The 23,572-nt window shown below is 38.9% G+C and overlaps 3 protein-coding genes across 3 annotated transcripts in view; 1 reads left to right on the plus strand and 2 right to left on the minus strand.

The window, feature by feature from the left end:
- The window catches only part of LOC115444712 (dynein heavy chain 2, axonemal), a gene marked incomplete at its 3' end in the record, with an annotated part of 35,259 nt that extends 31,294 nt beyond the window's left edge, over positions 1–3,965 (minus strand). The window contains 6 exon segments of the mRNA XM_037442426.1: positions 100–237; positions 679–883; positions 1,328–1,922; positions 2,152–2,433; positions 2,924–3,352; positions 3,750–3,965. Of these exon segments, the coding sequence (XP_037298323.1) occupies positions 100–237; positions 679–883; positions 1,328–1,922; positions 2,152–2,433; positions 2,924–3,352; positions 3,750–3,825 (1,725 nt within the window).
- Positions 3,966–4,098: 133 nt separating this feature from the next.
- Positions 4,099–13,502, plus strand: LOC115444705 (RDS/peripherin-like protein xRDS35). Its single transcript, XM_030170585.2, is given in 10 exon segments — positions 4,099–4,422; positions 5,177–5,240; positions 5,243–5,368; positions 5,754–5,963; positions 6,320–6,412; positions 9,134–9,234; positions 9,678–9,777; positions 10,181–10,327; positions 10,827–10,955; positions 13,032–13,502. Coding segments are annotated over 9 exon segments (1,116 nt in total). The 5' UTR covers positions 4,099–4,422; positions 5,177–5,204; the 3' UTR covers positions 13,206–13,502.
- A 415-nt stretch (positions 13,503–13,917) lies between these two features.
- Positions 13,918–23,572, minus strand: part of LOC115444704 — a 123,986-nt gene continuing 114,331 nt past the window's right edge. Inside the window, 10 exon segments of the mRNA XM_037442437.1 lie at positions 13,918–14,155; positions 14,960–15,021; positions 15,806–15,947; positions 16,202–16,427; positions 16,603–16,834; positions 17,091–17,253; positions 17,955–17,993; positions 19,253–19,632; positions 19,792–19,980; positions 20,170–22,479. Coding sequence (XP_037298334.1) covers positions 13,939–14,155; positions 14,960–15,021; positions 15,806–15,947; positions 16,202–16,427; positions 16,603–16,834; positions 17,091–17,253; positions 17,955–17,993; positions 19,253–19,632; positions 19,792–19,980; positions 20,170–22,479 — 3,960 coding nt within the window. The 3' untranslated portion in view covers positions 13,918–13,938.

The raw sequence follows: 23,572 nt of genomic DNA on the forward strand, positions 1-23,572 counted from the left end.
TTGTTTAAGGATTTTATAGTGTACGCAAAAGACCTTGATAATGCTTATCGTGGTCATAATTTTTTAGACTCAGAGCAGGTGTCTGTTTATATTACTGACCTCAGCAGTTTTCCGTTTAAATATGCGTCGTAAGTTCTTTCGCTTAGAGTAGTTATTTAAAGAGAACAAAGCAACGACTGCTTCTTCAACGTGGTTGACTCCTTCAAACACGGACTCCACGAGGTTTTCGATAATCGTCTATAACAACATATTGCATTTATTATTAATGGTTGATGATATATTTGTTTTTAAAGAGTTATTTTGAAATTAGACATGGCTATCACATAACTGGTATGTCATTTATTTATTTAAAGACCTCCAACGAAGGATACACGGCATATAATAAAAACAATGTCGTAACATTTTTACAATTAACAATATGACGTGCCTCTTCAATTACAGGAGACCACATACCTCATATCTAGAACCCTGCCTCCATCGAATAATTGATAATAGAAGAAACTGGTAATTTTACATGCAAACATCTTAAAGGGCTAACAGACCACTAATAGTCAGCAAACAACTTCAGCACACTACCTCGTGGTGGGAAATGTATGCCACCACCTACGGGCGGCAATACGCGGTAGCGTGCTCAAGATGTTTGCCGACCATCATACATATCACAGTCGTGGTGCCTACCTCGATATCCTTGATGACGGCCCGGAACTGCAGGATGTGGTCGTACCAGGCGGGCGCCTGCACGTCGAGGATGGAGGCGGCCACGTGCGTGACGCCGGCGAGCGCGTCGTGGAACATGTGCTCGATCTGCTCGCACTTCGCCTCGAACTGTTCGCCGCGCGCGCCGCCGAACATCGGCTTGTTCGTCGTCTCTAACTCGTCGATTCTGAATCACACACTCGTCAAATTGCTGCATTGGGCTACAATAATCCAAAACCCTATATGAAGGAATGTTAGAACTGAAGATTTTGGACGGAGAAACAACGTAGCAATTGATCTAGGTACTTTGACCGTGAGGCAACACAAAGCACTTTATACGAGAATCATGAGAGAAAGTAAAGAAAACAGAACAAGAACGTACCCCCTTATTCATAGACGGTTTTTACCTAAGGACGGAGTTTACTCCACAACTTTAGCTGTGATAACAAGCCGTTGTGATTGGTTAATATGGACATATAACAATATTATACAAAAGGCCCTATGGCTACGCACTACGAAGGCTGCCATGCCGTCAGCACTGAGAAACAGACTTGTTATCACAGCTTTACTTCGTCCTTAGATAAAAACGTCTATTAATAAGGGGATAGTATTTAAAAAGATAAATACCTACCTGCCAAATATAATCATGCAATTACAAACATCCATCATGTCGAAGCAACGTTGCACGAACGAGTCGATGTAATTGAAGATACTGCCAGTATCCAACTCCCAGCTATTAGGCTTCACGTCGTTATGAGCCTCGGCCATCGTGTCGTATATCTCCCTGTACTTCTTACAACAATCGATACACTTGCTGAACTCTCCAAGCGCCTTCTTCGTCTCTCCTTCAAACAATTCATCTAACTTTATATAATTTCTGCATAAAATTATGATCTGGTTGCTCAGGGCTTTGAACAAATTCGTGATTCGAGTCTCCGAGTTGTAATATGGTGACTCCATCCAAATAAATCTGAAGAGGTTGATGATCTGAGGGATGTGCTTGGAGATCTCGTCAGGATCGACCACGCATTCGAGGATGGCGCACGGCTGCTTGATCACTTGCAAGAATTCAATGTTCGACGTAGCTTCAGTGATCCTTTGGACTATCTCCTCGCAAAGAGATTGGAACTGGTGGATAAACGTCGAGTGAGTTGTCACTAGAATCTTTTTTATGTGCCTCACTGCTGGGTTCTTCAGTTGGTAAAGTAGAGCGTTTAGATTTTCATCTGTGAATATAATAACGTTAAGGTCAGAGTAGATGTTTTTAGGAGGGAAAGAGATTCTAACAATAAGCCCAGATAACAATATGAAAAACAAAGGTTGTTTCACTAAATATATCTCCGACATCTATGATCTAAGATATACAATAGTAATACCAAACTAATTGATAATTGTCACTCTGAATTAAAAAAAAATCGTTCGCTCTTTTAATCCTTTCTAAAAATATATACTCACGTCTGTAAATCCAAAAGTCATATTCATCGCTCGGGCACAACAATTCCTTCTGGGACGCGACAAACGCCGTATCCTCCAGGCACGACTTGATCTGATGTGTCCAGTAGACCACGACCCCCTCGAGCCTCTTCACCAGCTCCCGGTCGCTGCTGGCCTGCTCAAAGGTCAACTGCTGACCCTCCCTGGGTATGTAGAGGACTGTCAGCCCCAGCATTTTATAATACATGTCCGTTAGCTTGGCTAGGAATGTGTGTATGTGAGAGCAAAACTCACTTTTGACACCTGAAAGCATTTTAGAAAAGACCACGTCTTCATCGTCAAATTTGTTCAGTTTGTTAATATAGTAGCCTCCCCGTTTTAAAGATTATTAGACCCCTTAAATATATCGCAGGAACATTTTGATTTTTTTTACTACTATAATATGTTATAATATGATCTACCCTGACAACCTTCACTAAGAGACGCAATTGCAAGTAAAGAAAGAAGAGGAAAAAAGAAAGAAAGAAGTTTATTGTTGGAACAAAGATAAAAAATTAAAAACTCAAAATTCTACATAACATAAGCAATTATTGCACCAACAATGGGCTTCCCATTCAGCTATATACTGCAATACCACCGATGTAATACTGCAGCGAAGCTTTCAATGAGATTCCCAAAAGCGTGTACGAAATGAGCTCTGTGTTGTCTCATATATGAATCCAGTCTGATATATCTAGTTCCTGGGTAACCATGACCCTAACGCAATGAAAACGGTAATATAAATAAAACTTACTTTCAGGCCACGTAGTTATCCCAAAGAAGTACGGCGCGTAAACATTCTCCAACAGCTGTATCATGTTCGCCTCCACAGAATCAACGAACGTGCCGAATATAATTTCATCGTGAAACGTGTCTGCCTTGAATACAAAGTCAGGCTCTCTTATAAAGTAAGTCAAATCATATACAGGCGACAACGGGATATCGCTGGCTGCTTTCAGCTTGTCTCCTTTAAAATATATACAGAGGATGAGCGCCCTGGGCTCTTGCAGCCATTCCTCGATGCCCGCCTTTACATCTTCAGTCCAATCCTCCTCGCGAAGGTCGTATAGCGTGGTAATTTTCATGATGTAGGAGACCAGCTTCTGCAACTCTTCAGGTTCGTACGATGGCTTGATTGGGGTCTCTGCTAGCTCTTTTTCGAGTTGCGCGAGACGTTCCCGTTCTAGAAAATGTTACTTGGAATTAAATAATGATTGTCGTTATGCCATGCGTTATTTAGCGTGTTGAAAAATCAAATGCGGACTAGTCCAACCAATATTTTTGGACACAAACAAATATTAGATTAACTTGATGCTGCTAGTAAAAAAATTACGTGGATAAATTTGTATCCCAGGGGATTGAAAATTATATATTTTTTACCTTTACCAATAAATAGTACATTTCGACGTAGCAAAGTCTTCTACTAGGGCACGCAAAAAAACTGGCATAACTATAGAAGTATCGATATTTTTCAGTATCTTCCATATATTTTTTATTCTAAATTTAATTAGGCTATTCGTAATACGTATTCGTTTATAAGAAGTCGTTGCTCTCCACATAATATAAAGAAGCTAACTTACCTCTCTCCTCCTCTGAGTCATGACTCAAATCATCACTCCAAGTTACTTTATGTCGTCGTACAATGTCGTCCTCCATGGTGACGTCACCAGACACTAATCACTAGAGAAATAACTCTAATATTAAATTATTTTATTCAAATTATTGAAATAATTAAAACTTTATCAGACAATCGGCAATTTCAGAATGAAATACACGAAACAAAACGTTTTCTATTTTTAAAATTCGTATTCCATGTCCCGCCAATGTCGTATTTTTTAAATTTTCTTCTTAGCTGGCCAGTTATAAATTTATATTAGTAAACAATAAAGTATATGTGAGACACTGTTAGTATATTCTCACGTTGCTAGGTTTCAAACACACATTTGTATCTAACCAGCCTAAAAAATAGATAAATGTCTAGATACGTACAGTTAATCATTAACCAGCACTGTGCGTCTTATGTTACGAAAATTAAATGTTGAAAATTTAATAAAATGTTGGTCAATTGAATTAGAACAAATTTTGTCTTATCGATAAAGCTTCTACCAAAGAGTTGGTATATTATTACATTGAAGAGTTTTAATCAATTTCAGAAAAATATAATCAAAATATGAGTAAAGTCATTGTCATTATTGACTGATGACTACATTTATGAAAACAAGCAGCGCGAATTTTAATGAAAAACAAACACAGGTAGTGAATCTGGATACTTTATACATGTTAAAGCAAATTATATTTTAGACTGCTTCTTTTTATATTCCTAAATTCACTGCAGAACAAACTTGGTAACATGTAACTATAATAATTATTAAAATTACACTGTTTTATCACTAGAAGTTCCGTAATGCTTACGAATTACACTGTCTACAATAACTTAAAACAACAAGAGCGTGTTGTGCATCATTGTTAGCAGGCGGATATAGACAAAGTGGTAGATTGAATTTGGTAGATAAATAACACAGTCGCATAGCAACCTACCTAGCCAATATAGCCTGTATTATATTCAAATCCTTTTTACAATCCTTACCCCTAACTTGTATACTACAGGTGAGTAGTCACGAACACGGGCGCGTAAACAACTTATTCGGGTGTATTCGTTCTCATAATTCATATTTATATATTTATGCCTGGATTATTTGTTAATAGTCTAAATGAGGCATAATGTAGAAAGCCTACTTTAATAATTTGTTGAGTCCACAACACGGCATTTCTTCCAGAGACAGCTACCATACACAGATTATCTTACCGCCATTTTCAATAAATGATCTCCAATCGGTTCTTTCGATCTATCTCAAAAATGGTCCAATCAGAACAAGTTTTTGTCAAGCTTACAAGTTTGGTTCATTTTGGAAATTGAATTGATGATGAAGATGGGATCATTTATTGAAAACGACTCTTAGTTGGCTACTTCAATAATCTTGGGAGTTCACACAACAGTTTTGTCCAGACGCAGCTAGCATGCAGCGGCATCATGCATGGCGTGGGCGGTGTTCACGTTCAGTAAGGGAGGGAGCGCGCGCGGCTGGCGGGCGTGCTGCGGGCGCTGCTGATCGCGCAGCTCATCGTGTCGCTGTGCATGGTCATCTTCTGCTACAACTCCTCGCTCAGGGTCATGCTGCTACTCAAACAGATACATAAGGTTCTTAGCGGCCGTTGGAAATTCTATTGTTTGTTTAGAGTATCGTTTTTGAACCTGTCAAGGTTTGTTGTCTCTTATTTTTTTAGTACATGCATTTTTTTATTTTTTATTAAACTACTCACGTTGGTGATGGATGTATACCGCCCGAGAAGAACAAGGATGGACATAGTGGAAGTTACATGGTTTTCTATCCCATTATACCCAATGTGATCAGGGAGATGTTTCATCGGATCCCGATTCATTCATTTTAATTTCACGAGAAGTTTTGCAGAATATATAGGACGAAGTATAGCCAAAATGGGAGGAGGTTTTAAAATATTAACCTTCACTAATGTCATATAACAAATAAAGTAGGTATGCGTATTGTTCTCTCTTATTTGCATAGGTTACAGTATATCTGCTATACGGGCTGATTCTCCTGCAAGCTTACTGCATGAAGCTCCATTACACGAGCGGTCTTCGGTTGCTAACCATCCTGCTGCGGTGTCCGTACTGGTCGCGCGCTACCAGCTCCACCAAGGTGTGGATGCTCTCAGGGACTTTGGTCGCAGCTAATGGCTTGCTCGTGTACGCCGCTTGTCGGTCAACTTTGAAGGTGAGAGCTGAGGTTATGCTAACGGCGATGTTCTTATTATGATCAGCAAAATTTAAAGATTTTGATGAGCTGATGTCTGCGGTTCCGCCCGCGAGGAAATATTGTTCCGGGATAAATATATTTCTGGCATAAAAGTAGCTCTCAGGAGTAATATCGCTTCTTATTAGTGAAAAAAAAAACAGAATGGCTTAGTACTTTCTGAGATTAGCGCGTTCAAACAAACAAACAAACTCTTAAGCTTTATATATTAGTATAGATTTGATATTTTAAGTTTAAGTTAATAAGACAGAATATTTCTTATTACGATATATAATTAGATTATTCGTATTTCAATAAACCAATACCTCAATTTATAGGCGCTAATGAAGGAACTGTCGTCATCTCTTCGGATTGGGATATCACAATACCTTACGGAGCCATCTTGGAAACAGCTGATGGATACCATGCAGGTCTTTTGTGGATTACCTAAGTACTTACGATCATAGTACCTAGTCATTTTAGAAGTTAACAATTCTTATTCACTTTTTTAACCATTATTACAGCTTCAATATCGGAAATATTATTTTCTCAGAGGCCTCGTTCCATCGTAGCGATGTATAAAATAGCATCAGTGGATGATCTCTTCACAATATTTCGAGGGTATAGTGCTAAAAGCCAATAAGTATGAAATTGTTACTTTCGAGATATTCAGTGTTTAAGTTTTAAGCACCAAAATATTTGACATTCAAATAATATCGTCATAATAATTATTTTGTGCTAAAAGTCTATGTATCTAAGTAGTGTAATAACACATTTTAAGTTTCTGGAGTAATCAATTTTATCGTAAAAAAATATAAGTTACAAAGGGTACCGACTTATTGGGTTTTACCCCAAGAGAAATTAAACATTTATTTTAATTTGTCAATTAGTTTACTGTATGAAAGTCACAAAAAACAGGATAAATCACTCTTTATCACTAACAGACGTTGGTAGTTTGGTGTAGGTCTTTATCAATAGGAGTTTCTCGCACATATTCAACAAGTCCTTATTTGTTTTTAGGTGTATTAATTGGCATTTTACATACATTTCAAGTCTAACATTTTATTAAATTTTAATTCTTTCACTTTAGAACTAGTATTGATTTCAATTATTTCTTATCTGTCTTTTTTCGTAATAGTCTTAGTCCTCTTCTTTCCAGCTTCTGTAAAACGTTCTTCCACTCACTTACGCTACTTATTGTTTTATTTTTTAACGCTGTTTATTGGAAGCAGCATGCATGGAGTCCACCTCTATATGCATGTTGCTGCGCTTTAAGAATTTCTGTTTAATTATATTAAATGACCAATGTTTTCAACAGAAGAACTGAAACGTACTGATTCTTGTTTGGTCCTTTACAGATATTGGTTTATTTCAGAACTCCCTGTTTTACCAATTAACTCACTCCAACAGAGGCTTTGTTGGGTAATTTGATTCATATATCGTAAAATTGTACGACACTAATTTTTCCATGTAGTATACCTATAATGTACCTTCTCCTCCATTTGTTATGAGCAACCCCGCTTGCAAATCCATAGTATAGACATAAAAGAGTCTTCTGTATTTAAGTGCGAATTTTATTTGCATCTTTCGCTGCATGACATTTATTTTTCGATTTAAATGGTTTTCGTATTTTTTTAAAAGATCTTTCCACTTGGATTTTTCATATTTTGGACAAATGTTACATATTTATTAAGCCTTTTTATTAATGAAAAAAAAACTTAATTTATATTTATCATTAAATATGTTACGATATTGATGATTGCTGAAACTACTACTTTTCATTAATCTGAAAATTTCCTGTTATAATCAACACATGTTATTTATAGATTTAACGCCAGGGGCCTATTACTTTTTACTATCTTTACTACAGTATTGGGATTCAATTACAGGAAAAGATCCTATGAGTTGTTGGACAAATCCAACATATTTAGATTTTAGAGCTCGTTTTCTTAGGTGGTTCTTTGTTGCCGCATTGATCGTCACTATTGAAAACTCCGAACGAATCCGCTTAATCTGCTATTTGATATCTACACTAACATTAAGGTCGCTTGAAAAATACTAGGACGACTTGGAAATGTGTTATTGAAAAAGTATTTCATGCTAACTGTACGATCCTTATAATTGGATTTTTTTTTTGTAATTTTAATTTGATTTAATTTGTAATTATCTAATTGAGAAGCTTATTAGATAATTAAAAATTAAATCATAACGATCTCTTATTAGAAGTAACTTTGTATATACGAAAAAGTACTCACAAAATGAGCGTACGCCTGATATCAGCGTCTAAATGCAAGCTAATTGCACAAATTTCCTTCCTCGATCACCCATCGTAGTGCTTAACATAAATAATTAGCACTAAATTGAGAACAATTAAAAACAAAACTCGCGGGCTATTGTCAACAACTGTCAACAATAACGCTAAAAATTTGATTGATTGGGTTCTTCCTTAAACATAATTTGAAGAAAGTTAGTTAACAAGGTAAACAAATACCATATAACTCAACATAACTTATATCTTTTCAAATAAAATCGAAAAATGAGACCCAAAAAACACATTTATTTTGTTTTAAACCTTTGGTTTAGTTTGTTTTCAGATATAGGTAATTAAAGGTAAAACCCGTTAAATACTAAATAATGGATTTTACCTTTATGTCGTTGGTAATTTAAGTGGTAATCATTGAACACTCAAAACAAATAAATAGCTATAACTGCTTTAAGCGTAAATTAAAAATATTATTTATCTAGTTAACTCACTTTATGGTGTTTTAGTTTATCATTAATGTCGCAAAGTGGCCACTTTATTGGGTTATTACATTAAGTAATTCGCTTTATACTGTGAATTCCGCTTATTGGATTAGACCAATAGAAAGAGCGTCAAAAACTCATTAAGATAGACCAATAAAATGATTTTTGATTTTTTGGCACTTATTGGGTTTTAGCACTATACCCTCGAATTGTATTGGTTGAGATATTACGAACTTTGTCATTCATAATTCTGAGTTGTGATACTACTGTATATGGGTAAAAATATTCACTGATCTCAAAAATAAACCCAATACGTCTCCCGTAAAAATTACTAACTAATCTAGTCCGAAGATATGTGGATTGTTTTTAGATTCCAAAGCTTATTATGCTATCCTTGACTCTACTAGGTGGAATTAAGCTGCTGTGGCGTCGAGAAGCCGAGCGACTGGCACGAGATACCCTGGATCAACATGGACTTCCTCAACAAAAACTCCAAACTTGTCATGAAGTTGGTACTATATTGTGTAAAGATGTTTTGAAATCACCTACGCGAGAAATATATATCCTACGTACAATAAATATTGCACACACAAACACATATAATCACGCATTTATCCCCAAAGGAGTTTGCAGAAGCGCAACCAGGGCAACACTTTTCGCCAAGTGTGTTCCGTCCCATGATGTGATAGGAGGCGAGCCTATCGCCATATCCGGTACTAATTCTAGACTCCAGGCTGATACTGAGCAGAAAAAAAATTGCAGAGGCCTGTAATACAGACTCTATTAGTTTTAAAATTAATCTTACCGTATGAAGTCATATTTTACGTACGAGGAATCAAGAGAAATATAGTTCAATTACGAACAAACTAACGTTTTATTAAGGTGGTTGAAAAATATCTACCTAAGTATTTTCGGGTAAGAAATTGTTACTGATTGTAATGTTATTTGTAGACTAGCCGGTGCTGACGGCAAGATCCTCCCGCCGGTGTCTCCCTATTCGTGCTGCACTCCTCGAGTGTTGGCTCCTTGCTATCACGATCCATTACAGCAGGTGGAACTTAACGGAATTTTCAATAGCTTAAATTTAATCTATAACTGTCTAATCTGAAGGTCTATAATTGATTTATTGGAAGACGAAGCAAATGTGTGATGGTAAGTGGAGTACGGTCCAGATAGAGTATCGATTGATTGAGTATCCCTCGCTAGTTAACAAAATTATGCCGGTCTGCTTCAGATATACACAGGCTCAACACGGAGGCCGGAACGCGACATCCTTCTATTTGATTAATTTCGTTGCGGGATAAATACAAATTAGAGTTACTTGAGACTCACGGAGTTTTACCACTAGGTGTCATAAAATGCGTGCCACTGCTGATCCTGGCTTAGAAAATTTGTAGTGGTTATTGTGAGGGCGGGAAAGTCTCATGATATTAGCCCATAATTCTTTCCCCCAGTGGTCATGGCGCGACGCGTGGTCGGAGGGTTCGCCACTGCTCGCGGCGTCGGTGCACACGCGCGGGTGTGTGGAGGCGATCCGCGCGCCGCTCACCAGAGCGCTACTAGCTCTGCAGTGCTTCAACTTGCTCGTCTTGTTCTTTCAAGTACGCGTTTGTGATTTTAGGAATTCTTGGTGCACTCGCGGTCCGAATTGACTATATTAGCCGTAGCCAAGATGACTTATACAATCGTTAATGTCAATAGAATACGGCAAATGGCATATCCAAGCGATACACTTATCGATTTCCATATATTTAATGTTATAATTCGACGGTTCCTACGTATAGTATCGAATCTGCACAATAGCATTATACAGATTCAATACTTTACGTAAGGACCGTCGAATATACATCGCTTGTTTAATGTTAATTACCATGGCGATAAGCACTTCGATACTTATTGTCTTAAATAAATTCAGTTCATTTTAATAAGGAACGTTTAAATATCGACGATCCGTAGACAAAGTATTGAATTTACAAAATGCAATTTTGTAGATTCGATACTTTACGTAGGGACCGTCGATTTTCTTTAGTGTTAACGATTGTACAAAGGCATCTTGACTGCGGCCTAAGTGAGGTCCTGAGGTAGTTTCTTTAATTTAAGATCGTGATACTGGTGTTGACGCAACTGCTGCGCACGAGTGCACGGGACGCGGTGCTTCAAGGGGACTGCAACGGAGACGGGAGGGGGAACATCCTCGGGACACTACCGCCTATAGAAAGGATACTCCGGGTAATTAGTTACATTCTATAATTATTAACAGTGCTACAGTTATAACTAGACAGTTTAAGGACCTTATCCACAAACGGTACTTAGGTAAGTACGGACCAATAGTAAGTCTGTTTCTTAATGTTTTCGGCATAACTGCTTTCACAGTGTGTAGATAGAGGTGCTGTGATGGCTAATATTGAGATACAACTTTATTTCAGTTAACTGTCAGACAAAGTTGAACAAAGCCAAAGATAACTATGAATTTGCGGATGCTATGCATTTGGGCACACTGTGATTCTTCATAGTATTTTTTGTGAATACGGATGTCATATTTAAAACTTTAAGTCGATAGTTGCAATGCTAATTGACATAAGCGCAATTTTTTTTTAATTTTAACTGGTTTAAAAAATATAGAAAATAGTGCTGATCTATATCTATATATCTTCTATACTTATAATAAATCTGTAGAGAGGTCAATTCTGTACATGAAATACATTTCCAAAATAACTATCAGGGGGTGATTAGGGATCGATACTGATGCCAAAAATGCAATCAGTAAAATTTTTGTCTGTCTGTCTGTATAACCGTTATAGAAACAAAAACTACTCGACGGATTTTAACGAAACTTGGTACAATTATTTGTCATACTCCTGTGCTGGTTATAGTATACTTTTCATCACGCTACAATTAATAGGGAGCAGAGCAGTGAAGGGAAATGTTGAGAAAACGGGAGAAGTTACTCCATTTTTAAGCTTCCGTCGCGTGTGCAACCTTAATGGTTAAAGCTACACAGAAATCAAGTATGACGGAAATGTTCTCCTTAAAATTATGTAAAAAATATCCCACGACAGCATATGTCTATCTTTTATGGTTGACTCACAATAACACGTGTGACTCCCGATAGCTTAGCAGTTCGAAGCTTTCTCATTATATTTGTCTACTCTTACGTTTATAACACTCTCAGTCATCCCTAATTAAAAAAGTTAACATTATTAAATATTCCATAAAAAGAATCATAGAAATCGGTATAGAAACACCAAAGTTATACATGAAATACGCTAATAATAAGCCATCATGCGTGAATACTGAATCATGCTATAAGGATTATTTTTGTATATATATAAGGTCGCGAACGCACAGGCAGGCGGCTTGCTTGGCACCTAGAGGCTAGCGAATCACCTAGCGAGTAGCTTCGTAAAACGAACATTCTCGAACGTTCGCGACCGGCTCCATTTTTGAAGTCCGAAATCCACGCGGGCGAAGCTGCGAGCGGAAGCTAGTTTTAAATATTTTTAAAACACGCATGTGTCGCAAAAAATGTCGCTCAAGTTAATTTACCTTTTAACCGTAGAAGTAATGATTTAATGATTATAATCAAAGTTATTGACGCTTTTATTTATTCAGAACTAGCTGACTCGGCTAACGTTGTCCCGTCTTAACTATGAATTTGCAGCGCGCTTTCTAGCAATCGCTGACAGTTATTTCAAAAAATTGACAGTTATATAAAATTTATATTTTCGTTGTTTTCTTAAATTTTAAAATTTTTCGCGCAATTTTTTGATTTTTTTCTTTATAAGAATCATCTCCTGACAATAACGAACACAACAAAAAAAAATAGTGTAATCGGTCCAGCCGTTCACGCGTGATGGCGTGACTAAGGGAAGTAGGGATTCATTTTTATATATATATAGATTACATTTGCTAGTGTTAGGATATTTGTATCCGTCCGGATATTGACCATCAGTGTAAAGCCCGCCACAATGACGCACGTAAGTGTGTCGCGGTCCGGGATCCGCATTTGTACATCAGGTTTTAAACAGGCCGGCATAATTGTATCGACCGACGAGGGATAATCACTTCTCATTAGTTGATTTCGGTCTTTCTAGATTCCACCGCACTTACCATCAGGTACAGTGGGGTCACCTAGCCGAGCTTGTATTAAAATTAAATACAATATACACAAATATATGTAACGGTGTCCTACGAACGACTTTCCGACGTATTGATATGATTGTAATGATAACTAGGTGTTGGTCCTTGCATATATGGTTGATAATTATAATGATTGTAAATACAAGCTAACAATTGGCGTTACAGCCGCGGCCCAGCTCGAGTGGCGCGGAGGCGGCGGTGTGCTCGGTGACGAGCGCGTGCGCGTACGCATGTTCGGGCGCGGGCGCGGGCGCAGGCGCGGGCTCGCTGCAGCGCCGCCGCCGCCGGGGACTGCGTACCAACCTGCGCACGCGCACCAGCTACCCGTACCTGTCGTGAGGAGCTTCCGTGCAGTACAATACAGGAGCTCAAGATGTCTGTTTATGTGTACAGGGAACTTGCAAACATAATAAAAAATACCCAATTAATTTTAAGTCTTAGAATTATTCTCCATTTTCATTTTATTATGAATTACATCTTACGTATAAGTCTAGAGGTAATTCATAAAATATTGTATTTTGTAATGTTTGCAAGTTTTATTTCATAAAACAGATTTTCCAATATTGAACAGGGGTGGAGTGTCTACGAAGCTGTTGAAGTGTTGTGAAATGTAAATAAAACGAGCACGCTAATCAATGCAAAGGCTTTATTTCGACTTTATAAACAGTCCTTACTATCTAATAATTAAGTAACAATGCGTGAATGCGTTATCGTAAGCCATCTCGTAATTTTGTGCGGCGCCATCTCATTACACGGATTGCCATCGTTATGCTCGTTCGACGGGCAACACTGACGCGCGACACCGTCGCACGAATGTTGCCCATCGAGCGCTATACATATACAATAAATATATTTGTTTATAAATATTCGTCGGTCGGCGCGTATCGTTCGGCGACGCGCGCCCGCGCGGTTTGTCTTTTAACGTAACAAATATACAAAATCGTTATATACATGCGGCGCGCGTCGGGCCTAGCACCACAAGTGGAATGTAGTCGCGTCCGCCGGCGCGCGCTCACTCGCGGCCGAGCGGCGGCGGCGGCCCAGAGGGAGCGGGCTGGCGGGCGGCGTCGCTTCACAGCGGCGGCGGCCCGTTGGGGTAGCGCAGCACGGGCTCCAGGTCCAGGCCGCCGCAGCCGTCGCGCGCGGGCGGCGCCAGCGCGGCGGCGCCCAGCAGCAGCAGCAGCAGCGCCTGGAACGGCAGCGACGCGCGCGCCACGCGGCACACGAACCGCAGCCCGCGCTGCACGCGCCCCAGCGCCACCTCCTCCGTCTCCTCACTCGCCGCCGCGCTGCACACGACACGCACTCTACTCACTACTCTCGCTTGCCAAATATTATTTACTTAAAAGTAAGGCAAAGCTTTTTTATAAAAAAAAACATATTTACAATAACTTAACATGACACAGAGTAAGTAAAAAATACAGAGAACTCATTCTGACGTCTATTATTTTTTCTTTATGTTTTAAAACAATATAAAATATTTAAAATATAAAAATGAATACGCTAAATAAATCACACAAAGCGCTAAATATTAACTACAGCTCTAGTCTGACGGACAATAAGGTCAATTAACAATTGCTTAATAATTTGTTATTACCATAATAATTCAATAAATTAAAATAGCATTTATAAACTTCCATATTGTTCGTCCTAAATAAAATTGTTTTCCCACCAGTGGGTTTACGTCTACAAAACAACTAATTTTACTATTGTGTAACCATCCAATCAAAAATACTGTCATTCAAAGATATTTAATTAATTCTATTATTCTTGATTATTAAAACTATCAGAGAACATGATATATCGTCAACATCAATATTAGGCAAATAGATATCCCTGCATAGTTAACTTTCGGTTGCGCTATAGTTGAAGTTGCGAGACGTCCTAACACTTTAAACATTTAAGTTTAACTACAGAGCATTTAATGAAACGCCACCTATCCCTATTATTATAGTTACCAGATGCCTGAAATTCTAACAATTGTTTGTTGATTTAACAGCACTAGACCTAGTCCCAACTCTGTATTCATTTGAAGGTATTTTTAATCTATTTTAGACTATAGTTAAGTGATACTAAGCAGTTAGTGTACTTACTCGGATTCGTCAAGCGGAGGCAGGTTCAAGGTGGAAATCTGTTCGTCGTCCTCCTCCATAAGCTAGGGAGACAAGAATACGTCAACATACGGTGCTAAGCGGCTACGTGTGGTGTTAGACGGCGTGACGGATTGCAAACTTTAACTAAAGTTTAGTTTAACTAAAGGTTAATGTTTAGTTTAATTATTCGATACTACCTACAGTATTTTTTCTTTTTGCATAACGAGTTTTATAAAAAATATTTGTAATTTTTATAAATTTATATTTTCCTATACTTTTTTCTTAAAAAAAGGTAATTTTATTCTCAAATCAAAAAAGTCAAAGGAAAATGTGTTTGCAATTCGACACACCGTTTACATCTATAGTAATATATTTTCTAAATTAATTCTAAATCGAATTATCAGTGGACTCTGATTACTGTCATGGTCGCTAGTTGTACTAATAGATAAGCTTGCTCGTGAAGTCTCTGCCGAACAACAGTGCTCTGTGGCAGATCAAGCGTGGGTACAAACGGCAAACTAAACTCAATGAACGTTTTTGATAAACAGTTTTTTAAATTTGGAATATAAAAATAGAATTTCACGTTTTCAATGTTCAAAAATAACCCATTCATAAGAATATTAGGGTGTAATACTTTGTAAATATATAAAATTTTATTCCATTTTCATCAAATTAATATATTTTTTTTATGAATTGAAAGCCAATATTGACAATCTTTTTTATCATTACCGTTATTGACTACATAAGTAGTAACATCTAAACTGGGTTATATGTTCTACCCACGATGTTTACAAGTACGGAGGTACGACTATAAGCAGTAGCCCGGTGTGGCGGGCGTGTGGTTACCTGCGGCGCGGCGGCGGCGGCGGCGGCGGCGAGCGCGGAGGCGGCGCGCGCGGGGCTGCGCGCGAGCGCCGCGCCCAGCTTCAGCGCGTACACGCCCGACAGCTTGCGCAGCGATTGCAGCCGCAGCCGCAGCTCGCCCAGTCTGACACACAAACAGATTGCTTTGTCAATCTCTGAGTTTATATATGAATTTGGTCCTTCGAACCGGATGTCAATGATAGAACACAGTTTAAATGTTTAATATATGATATCTATGCTTCAAAAATGCGTTGTAAAATTAATTTAAATAACTTTTTCCAGCCGGATCAAATAAATGATTATTAGATTATTAGCGCAACACAATCTACTTCTGCCGGTAATATTAGTAAAGATGTTGCAAATGTAATTATAATGTACCTGCGGCAGATGTCGTCAGCGTTCGGCGGCGCGTCGGCGGCCCGCAGCAGCTGCGCGGCGTCGTGCAGCGCGAGCACGCGCGGCTCAGCCTGCTGCAGCTCGTCGCGTAGCTCGCTGAAGCGGCGGAAGTCGCGCTGCAGCTCGTCGGCGGGGCGCGACAGCCGCAGCGGCTCGCGCGCGCGCACGCCGCGCTCGGCTGACGCCAGGCGGGATACTAGCTCCACGACTGTTGGCAAATTCAGATTTAATTTAATCTGCCTTTTATATTTGGTATAATAACACCGAAAATATAATATAATGTAAGCATGTTAATCTGAGTTCTTGTTTCCTTAAACAATTATTATGAAAACTTTATTTATACTAGATTGTTAATATTAAATGGTATATTGTAAAGTACAGACCGATGTCGTGGAACTGTTGGTTGTGCACGAGCGCGTGCTGCAGCGTGCGCTGCCGCTCGGCAGCGCGTGCGCAGGCGCGGTCCCAGCGCGTGTTGGCGCGGGCGAGGCGCGCGCGCACGCGCTCGGCGTCGGCGGCGCTGCTCGCGTGCGCCGCCACGTGGCTGCCCACCACGTTCAGCGACACCACGATCGACTTGTGCGAGTCCAGATCGAGGAGGAATTCTCGGTGGTCCTGCAACAAACAACACATTCGTATTTCACGATCACTATAGAAAAAAATCGTAAACTTCTTTTAAAATTACTATCACCTCTGCTCTTTATTTATACTGCTTTAAATAAATTATTGGGAGATTATTTAATGAAATATTTTATCAAAATACAAATATTAGTACAGAAGATGATTAACGAAGCTAAGACGACCTTTTGAAGCATCTATAAAGACTAAATAGCTCACTGGATTTGCATTTTCACAATTTCCAATCCTGTACCTGTATAGCGTCTTCGAGTGCGTCGTACTGTTCGGGCGGGTCCGTGCGCGACTCTTCCGTTGCCTCTGCGAACTGCAGCCACTGCTCCAGGCGCCAGAGGTCGTTGTCGAGTTGTTTCCAGTTGCGCTCCGAGCAGAGCGGGCACGTCAGGCGGCCGGACTCGCTGCAAACGATACTCGGTTCTAGTATGTTGCCACGATTCATAGATGGCGTTACTAGTCTACGATTACTACTTTATTGACAAATGCGTCCATATTTTTGCCAAAAGACTTTTATTAATATTCATATTACTTGTAAATAATCAAATAGATCACTACTGAATATAGTTTTCTTCAATGTTAAAGACTTTTCAAAAATATTACGAAAAGATTCTTAACCATAGTTTTGTAGTTTCAGGGAATCATATATTTTTATATGGGCGCATTTAAAAATTAAAACTGAATTCTAATGTTATATTAATATAAAATTAATAACATTAAATACCACAATTGTATAAAAAAGAAAAACACTACTAACACAACTAAATTACAAAGCAATATAATATCAAGTGCTACTACATGTGCTTTTGTATTGAAACTAAAAGTGCTTTATAAACTTTACAAAGTGCGCTAACTACAACCATGCAACTTTTTTCTATTCCTTGCTACACAACATTACTGTTAACAATAACAAAATACAGATGGCATTGTTATAAACTTTGCTCTAAACAAATTGTTATTCAACGATAACAGATGGCGTTAAACAGAATCCATTAAATTTATAAAAAACTTTTACCCGCATACAAATGTAGTAAAATAACAGTTATTGTGTAGCAAACATTATTTAAAAGTAGTTATTAATATAATTAGGTAAGCCAGTACTCACTGTTCGCACGTGAGCGCGTACGATGCTGAGTGGGGCAACCTATAGGAACCAGAAAACGCAGTGTTTAGAGCATGCCGGGTTAGGAAGCTGTTACACACGTTGTAGACTGAACAAAACATAATCTGATATGCCATGTATCGAACTATAGTTTGTGAACTATGAATATCTCACTGATTTATAATTAGTTTTGGATTTTTTATGACGTTATAATTCAATATTTGTAAATAACTTTATTTATAATTAGCAACTTGGCAAATTTAAAAATTAAGAAAAATAATAACAAAAATTGTAAGTATATAATTATAGATGGTGTTTTCTACCTAATACATTCATAGGGACGTATATACACGGCATATCCTTCTTTCATTATTTAGTCTACAAAATCACGACACAATTTTACAATTTTAGAATATAATTATTTAATTTTTCACAAATAATATACACCGAAACAGATTCGATTAAAAATGTTGATAACTCGAATATTTCATATATTTTTTTAAGAAGAAATATTTTCATTAGTAAGGTAAATGCTTACAATGATTTTGTTGCTTTAAAATTATAAAAACTACTGATACATTTTTATCATATTTTTTTTTTAAATAAAGACGCAGCCGCAATTACGTGCTATGACGAAATACAACGTACTATCACGTCATATAAATCATTCGATAAGCGATATCGTAATCAACTACAATATCTGACAGAGACTAATAAACATATAAATTCAATTCACAAAGATTGAAGTATTCCGGAACTAAATATAATCTACAATCACTGATATAACCATTTACCTTACATTAAATTTTTATCGAAAATTATTGACAAATTCGAGCAATATCCAAATAGTAACAGCGGCACCGCAGTCACCGCAGTAACAAGCCCCGTCACCAATGCCAATCAGTGCTATGTGCTACCGTCAAAGAAAAACAACATCGACAAATATCAAACGTCGATACTGTGAGTGATTGACAGAAGCATTTGTTTTTTTACCTGTCAGAAGTAGTTAGCAATCTACGCATGTGTTCTAGCTAGTGTTATTTACAGTTTGAGGAGCTTTGCTATACAAAAATTAACTTTAATAGTTACTGAGAGAGTCTCAAATCGAAATGGCATTATGTCAAATCGACTCTCAACCTTTATGGGCGGGTAAAATTATTTTAATATTCCCAGCAAAAGTACTGAGAATCCAACGATATCAAGCATTTGTATTCGTATGCTGTACTACAACCCAAGCTGGACTAACTCGTCAATCACACATCAATATCTTTATTCGTGTATTCAATACAAAAGACACTAACCTCAGGTTGTTTATCTGCAATTCTCGCTTCTTCGCTTGAGCGAGAAGATCTTCGTATCTTAACGACAATGCTTCTACGTCCTTCAGCATCGCTTCTTCTTCCGTCGCGTCGCACTCAGTGAGTAGCAACTCTGATAAATGCTTGGCTAGCTCAAGAGTCTGTCCAGGTTTGGCTCCGGCCTTTGCGATTTCCTTAGCGGCTGTGGCCAGTTCTTCGCTGTTGGCGTTCTCTTTCGTTTGCTGCTGTAATGCGATTCTGAGTGCTTCCAGAGATTCTGATGTTTCCCTGACCGCCGATGCGAGTTCGTCGCGGTAGGTTTCCTTAGATGTGAGTGTGTCAACTTGGAGGGCGGCGTCTGTCTCCCATTTAAGGGTGTCCACCTAATGGAGTAACGTGATAATGTAGATGGAACTATATAAATACTATTGAAATTCAGAGAGTCCTCCAAAAAATTATTCATAATTCCTTTACTAACCATCACAAACGAGTCTTATTTTCTTACTTACCATTAGTATCTAAGATTTTAAAGGTAATCTTACCTGAACAGCGGAGTCGACGTCACCCACGACCTCCGCTCGGGCGAGGTCCAGCCTCATCCTAACGTCAGCGTACAGCGCGCGGTACTCGGCCACCATGTCGGACACGCCGGACACCGTCGACACTGCCGACGCCAGGCGGTCGGCTTCTTCTACTAGTGCTCGGCACTCGAGCAGTTCTTGTTGTACGCCCTGATGAAGATCAAATATTGTTAAGATTATCAGATAATAATGCGAAGAGTTGACGGTAAGCTAAGTAAGCTAATTTCAGTTGTGCAATTTTCCCTCAACGTTTATCGATCGCTAATATGTCTAAGGTCCAGATATTGGTTATAAAATTGATTTTATTTGGAAGATTACTTGCAATCATATAATACTTACGTCTAGTTCCTTCAAGGTGGCGACTTTGTCCAGCGGCGTGGGGGCGAGATGCAGAGCTCTCGTCAGCCGGACATCTGCCTCAGCCAGCGCGACTACAGCCTTGCCGTGTGCAGCCACGAACTGCCTGTGTGCGTCAGCTCCGGCCGCGTCCACTCGGCCTCTCAACTGTTGCCATCTACGGACCGCAGCCCGTAATCTCGCAGCATCATCTGCGCCCTCACCGCGGAGCTCTACTCCTCTCGCCGAAGCCACACGGCTGTAAGCGTCTTCCAGCCGTTTGATATCAGCCTGAAGAGCCTCCAAGTCTTTAACAACAGCCTTGGATACACTCTCGTCTTCAGGTTCTCCGCGCTGTTTCCTAGTCTCTATCTTCTCTACTCTTCGTTCTATAGAATCCAGTTTCTTTTCAATCTTTGGCAGGAGCGATGTGGCCAATTCAGCTGATTTGCGGATTTCTTTCAGAGCAGTCTTACGTTGTTCGGAAATGTCACAGATGTTCTTCCATTTCTTTTCGACAATGTCAACACCAGTACGGAGATTCCTCAAGTCAAAGTTGCCTTTGAGAACGTCAGGATCGTTGAAAACAAGTTCGCAGAGGTTAAGGGTTTCGCCCACCTCTCCGCTCTCTTGCTCTATGTCTTTATGGATTTCATCACGATCTCTGAATTTTTCATCAACAGCTTTGCTGGTGAGGTATTCCAGGACTACAGAAGTGGTCAGTTTTGATTCAATAACATGTAATTTCAGTCTAATTTCAGTTAATCTTTCTTCAAGTTGTGTGATGGTTTCCAGGAGTTCTGTGATCTTCGCGATTCTGGACCTACCAGTTTCTTGAAGTCTTTGCCAGCGCTCTTGTACATCTCTTAAGTGTTTGGATGTATTTTTGCTGTAAGATTTCTCGTCCTTTTTAGAAATTTCAATTAAGGTATTGCCAGTTTCAGCGAGCCATTCAAATTCGCGTTCTTTAAGTGCCGTCTCCGCTTGGATGTCAGCGTTTATCCTCCTAATCAGATCTTGTGGGTCAAGCGCAGTGATTTCACTGCTTTGACTGGATTCGAGACGTGATTCAACAGTGATCAACCATTCTGAGAATCGTTTAAATCGTGAGTCAAATATAGTGTAGATTTCTAGTCTCTCTTGTAGTCGGTGAATGATAATGGAAAGTTGGTGTTCTAAATCAGCTCGCTGCTGACGTAACTGCCAAACCCTTTGGTTGACTATTCTCATGTCCTGGGGGCTTAGGCATTCTTTAAGTTGCTCCTGGATGACGCTCAGAGCTTCAATTTGTGTTTCAGTCTTTTCAATCTTTGTCCTTAAGTCAGTGTACTTTTCTATGGCCTTCTTTAGTTGTGGTCGAGATAATCTCTCTTCATCGGAATAGGAGATAATTTCGTCTTGTGTCTTTGAGAACAGTTTGTGCAGATCATTGGTCAATTTCTCGTATTCTCCGATGAGACCTAGTATGCGAGTTAAGAAGTCTCTCCAGGTGTCGAGACTAGCTTGTAAGTTATCGACTCTCTTCACGATACCCGCGTATTCCATCCTGACTGACGCCGCGTATGCTTCCTCCGTGAATTCGAGTACTTTCTTGAGATCCACTAATAATTTGTCAGTTTGTTTCTTACCTTCGGGCACTTTGTCCGAGAGATTCTGTATCTTAGATAGTATCTTATGTATCCTCTTGATGTGTACGTATCTGAGCTGTAGTTTTTCCTTTTCACGTTCCATTTCTTTGAGCCATCGGAGTAATTCCGTGTATATCTCTCTGTAGTCGTCCCACGCGGCTATGCGCGTGCAGACCTCGTCGTGTCTCTCGACAATACGCGCCAAGGTTTCATTGTGAAGGTTCGTTAGTGTATCGAATTTGTCCGCCAAGTCTTTGTTCTTTGTTTCCCTGTTCTCGTTCATGAGTACGGACCTCTGCGATGTGAGGAGGTTCTTGTGTACCCTGCATAGCCGTCGATGTTCAGTCAGATTCTCGTAGTCTGCGGGTACGGAGCCAGAGAGGAATGATTGTAAATCTATCAGGTACTCGTGCCACAGTCTGAGCGCGGTGGCGGCGTCTCCAGACCTGACTAGCGCCGTGGACAGCCGGTGGTAATGCAGGAAGGTGTCCCTGAACATCGCCTGCCATAGCTCCAGGATCCTCACGATCGAGTGTTCCTCAGAGACATCCCGGTCTATGTCCGGCAGTTGTTCTTTGGCCGGAGCGATTTCCGCCTCGCCTTTACCAAGGGCGATCAGGTTGTCCCGTAAAGCTATCAGTTTTTCTTCAACAATTTCGCCATCTTCGTGTAATGGTGTCAGGTCCTGTGAACAATCGAAATAATATTTTACTTTTCATAAACTGCTCATGCCAAAGTAATACGTGCAAGTCCATCAATCTTTCTGTTGACACTTATGATGTCGGTTTAGAAATGACGCACAAATCGCACCTCGCACGTAAGAAAATATTTACTTTTCAAAACGTTTGGCAGTTTTGGAATAATTAAAAATACATTATGAGAAGCCTATAGGTATCATACTAAATCCAGTAAAATTAGTTGCCATATGAGTTATTAATAATTATATAAGTATAGATATTTGACGCTGATAACTTTTTGTCATTAAAAAGGCATTTGCGAAAGTTTTGCTGAATTAATCATGAAAATTGACTAGCACCTTAATTAAAGAGACCACGCACTAATTAACCACCTTCGTATATTAAACGACCACTATCATCCTATTGTTCTATAAAAAGGTACCAATTATAATGCATAAGTATAGAAAATTACCCAATCCTTAAACATCATAAATCTTTCCAACCAACCGAATGAATAATATCTATAGTTTCATTAACGGCACTTTATGTATTGATGAAGTGGCATGAAAGGACAATCAATAAACCGATGTACCGTTCGGTATAAATAATTCATTGTAGGTACCGCACCGGGCCGTTATGCAATATCGGCCATTTGACATAGGCTTTCAAATGATTTCATTGGCTTGATTATTGGATACGATGGGGATAAATTGATTTTTATTGGAAGTTTGTTTACATACAATTATATGTATAGTGCAGGAAGAATAAGGCTGCAAATAGTCGCTACCAAATAGTATATATTATTATACTATACAAGGAAATAAATTTTAAGACGTGGCATATTTAGAATGCCTCTGCCCAACCCAAGTCTAAAGGCATTATCTTATATAATTAGTAACAATTTTCTTTCAATAATGCTTTCAATAATAATGCAGCTGTTTAACTATAAAACTAGACAAAACAGTTCCACTCATAAGAGATACTAAAATATCTGCTACTGCAATATTATAAAGGTATAGTATAGGTACATATATATGTAAGATAGAATAGTATTAAATTCCGTGAGCTAAGTTAAACAGGATCCAATTTAGCCGGTAACCG

Source organism: Manduca sexta, chromosome 24 (assembly GCF_014839805.1).
Source record: "Manduca sexta isolate Smith_Timp_Sample1 chromosome 24, JHU_Msex_v1.0, whole genome shotgun sequence".
Taxonomy (NCBI): Eukaryota; Metazoa; Arthropoda; class Insecta; order Lepidoptera; family Sphingidae; genus Manduca; species Manduca sexta.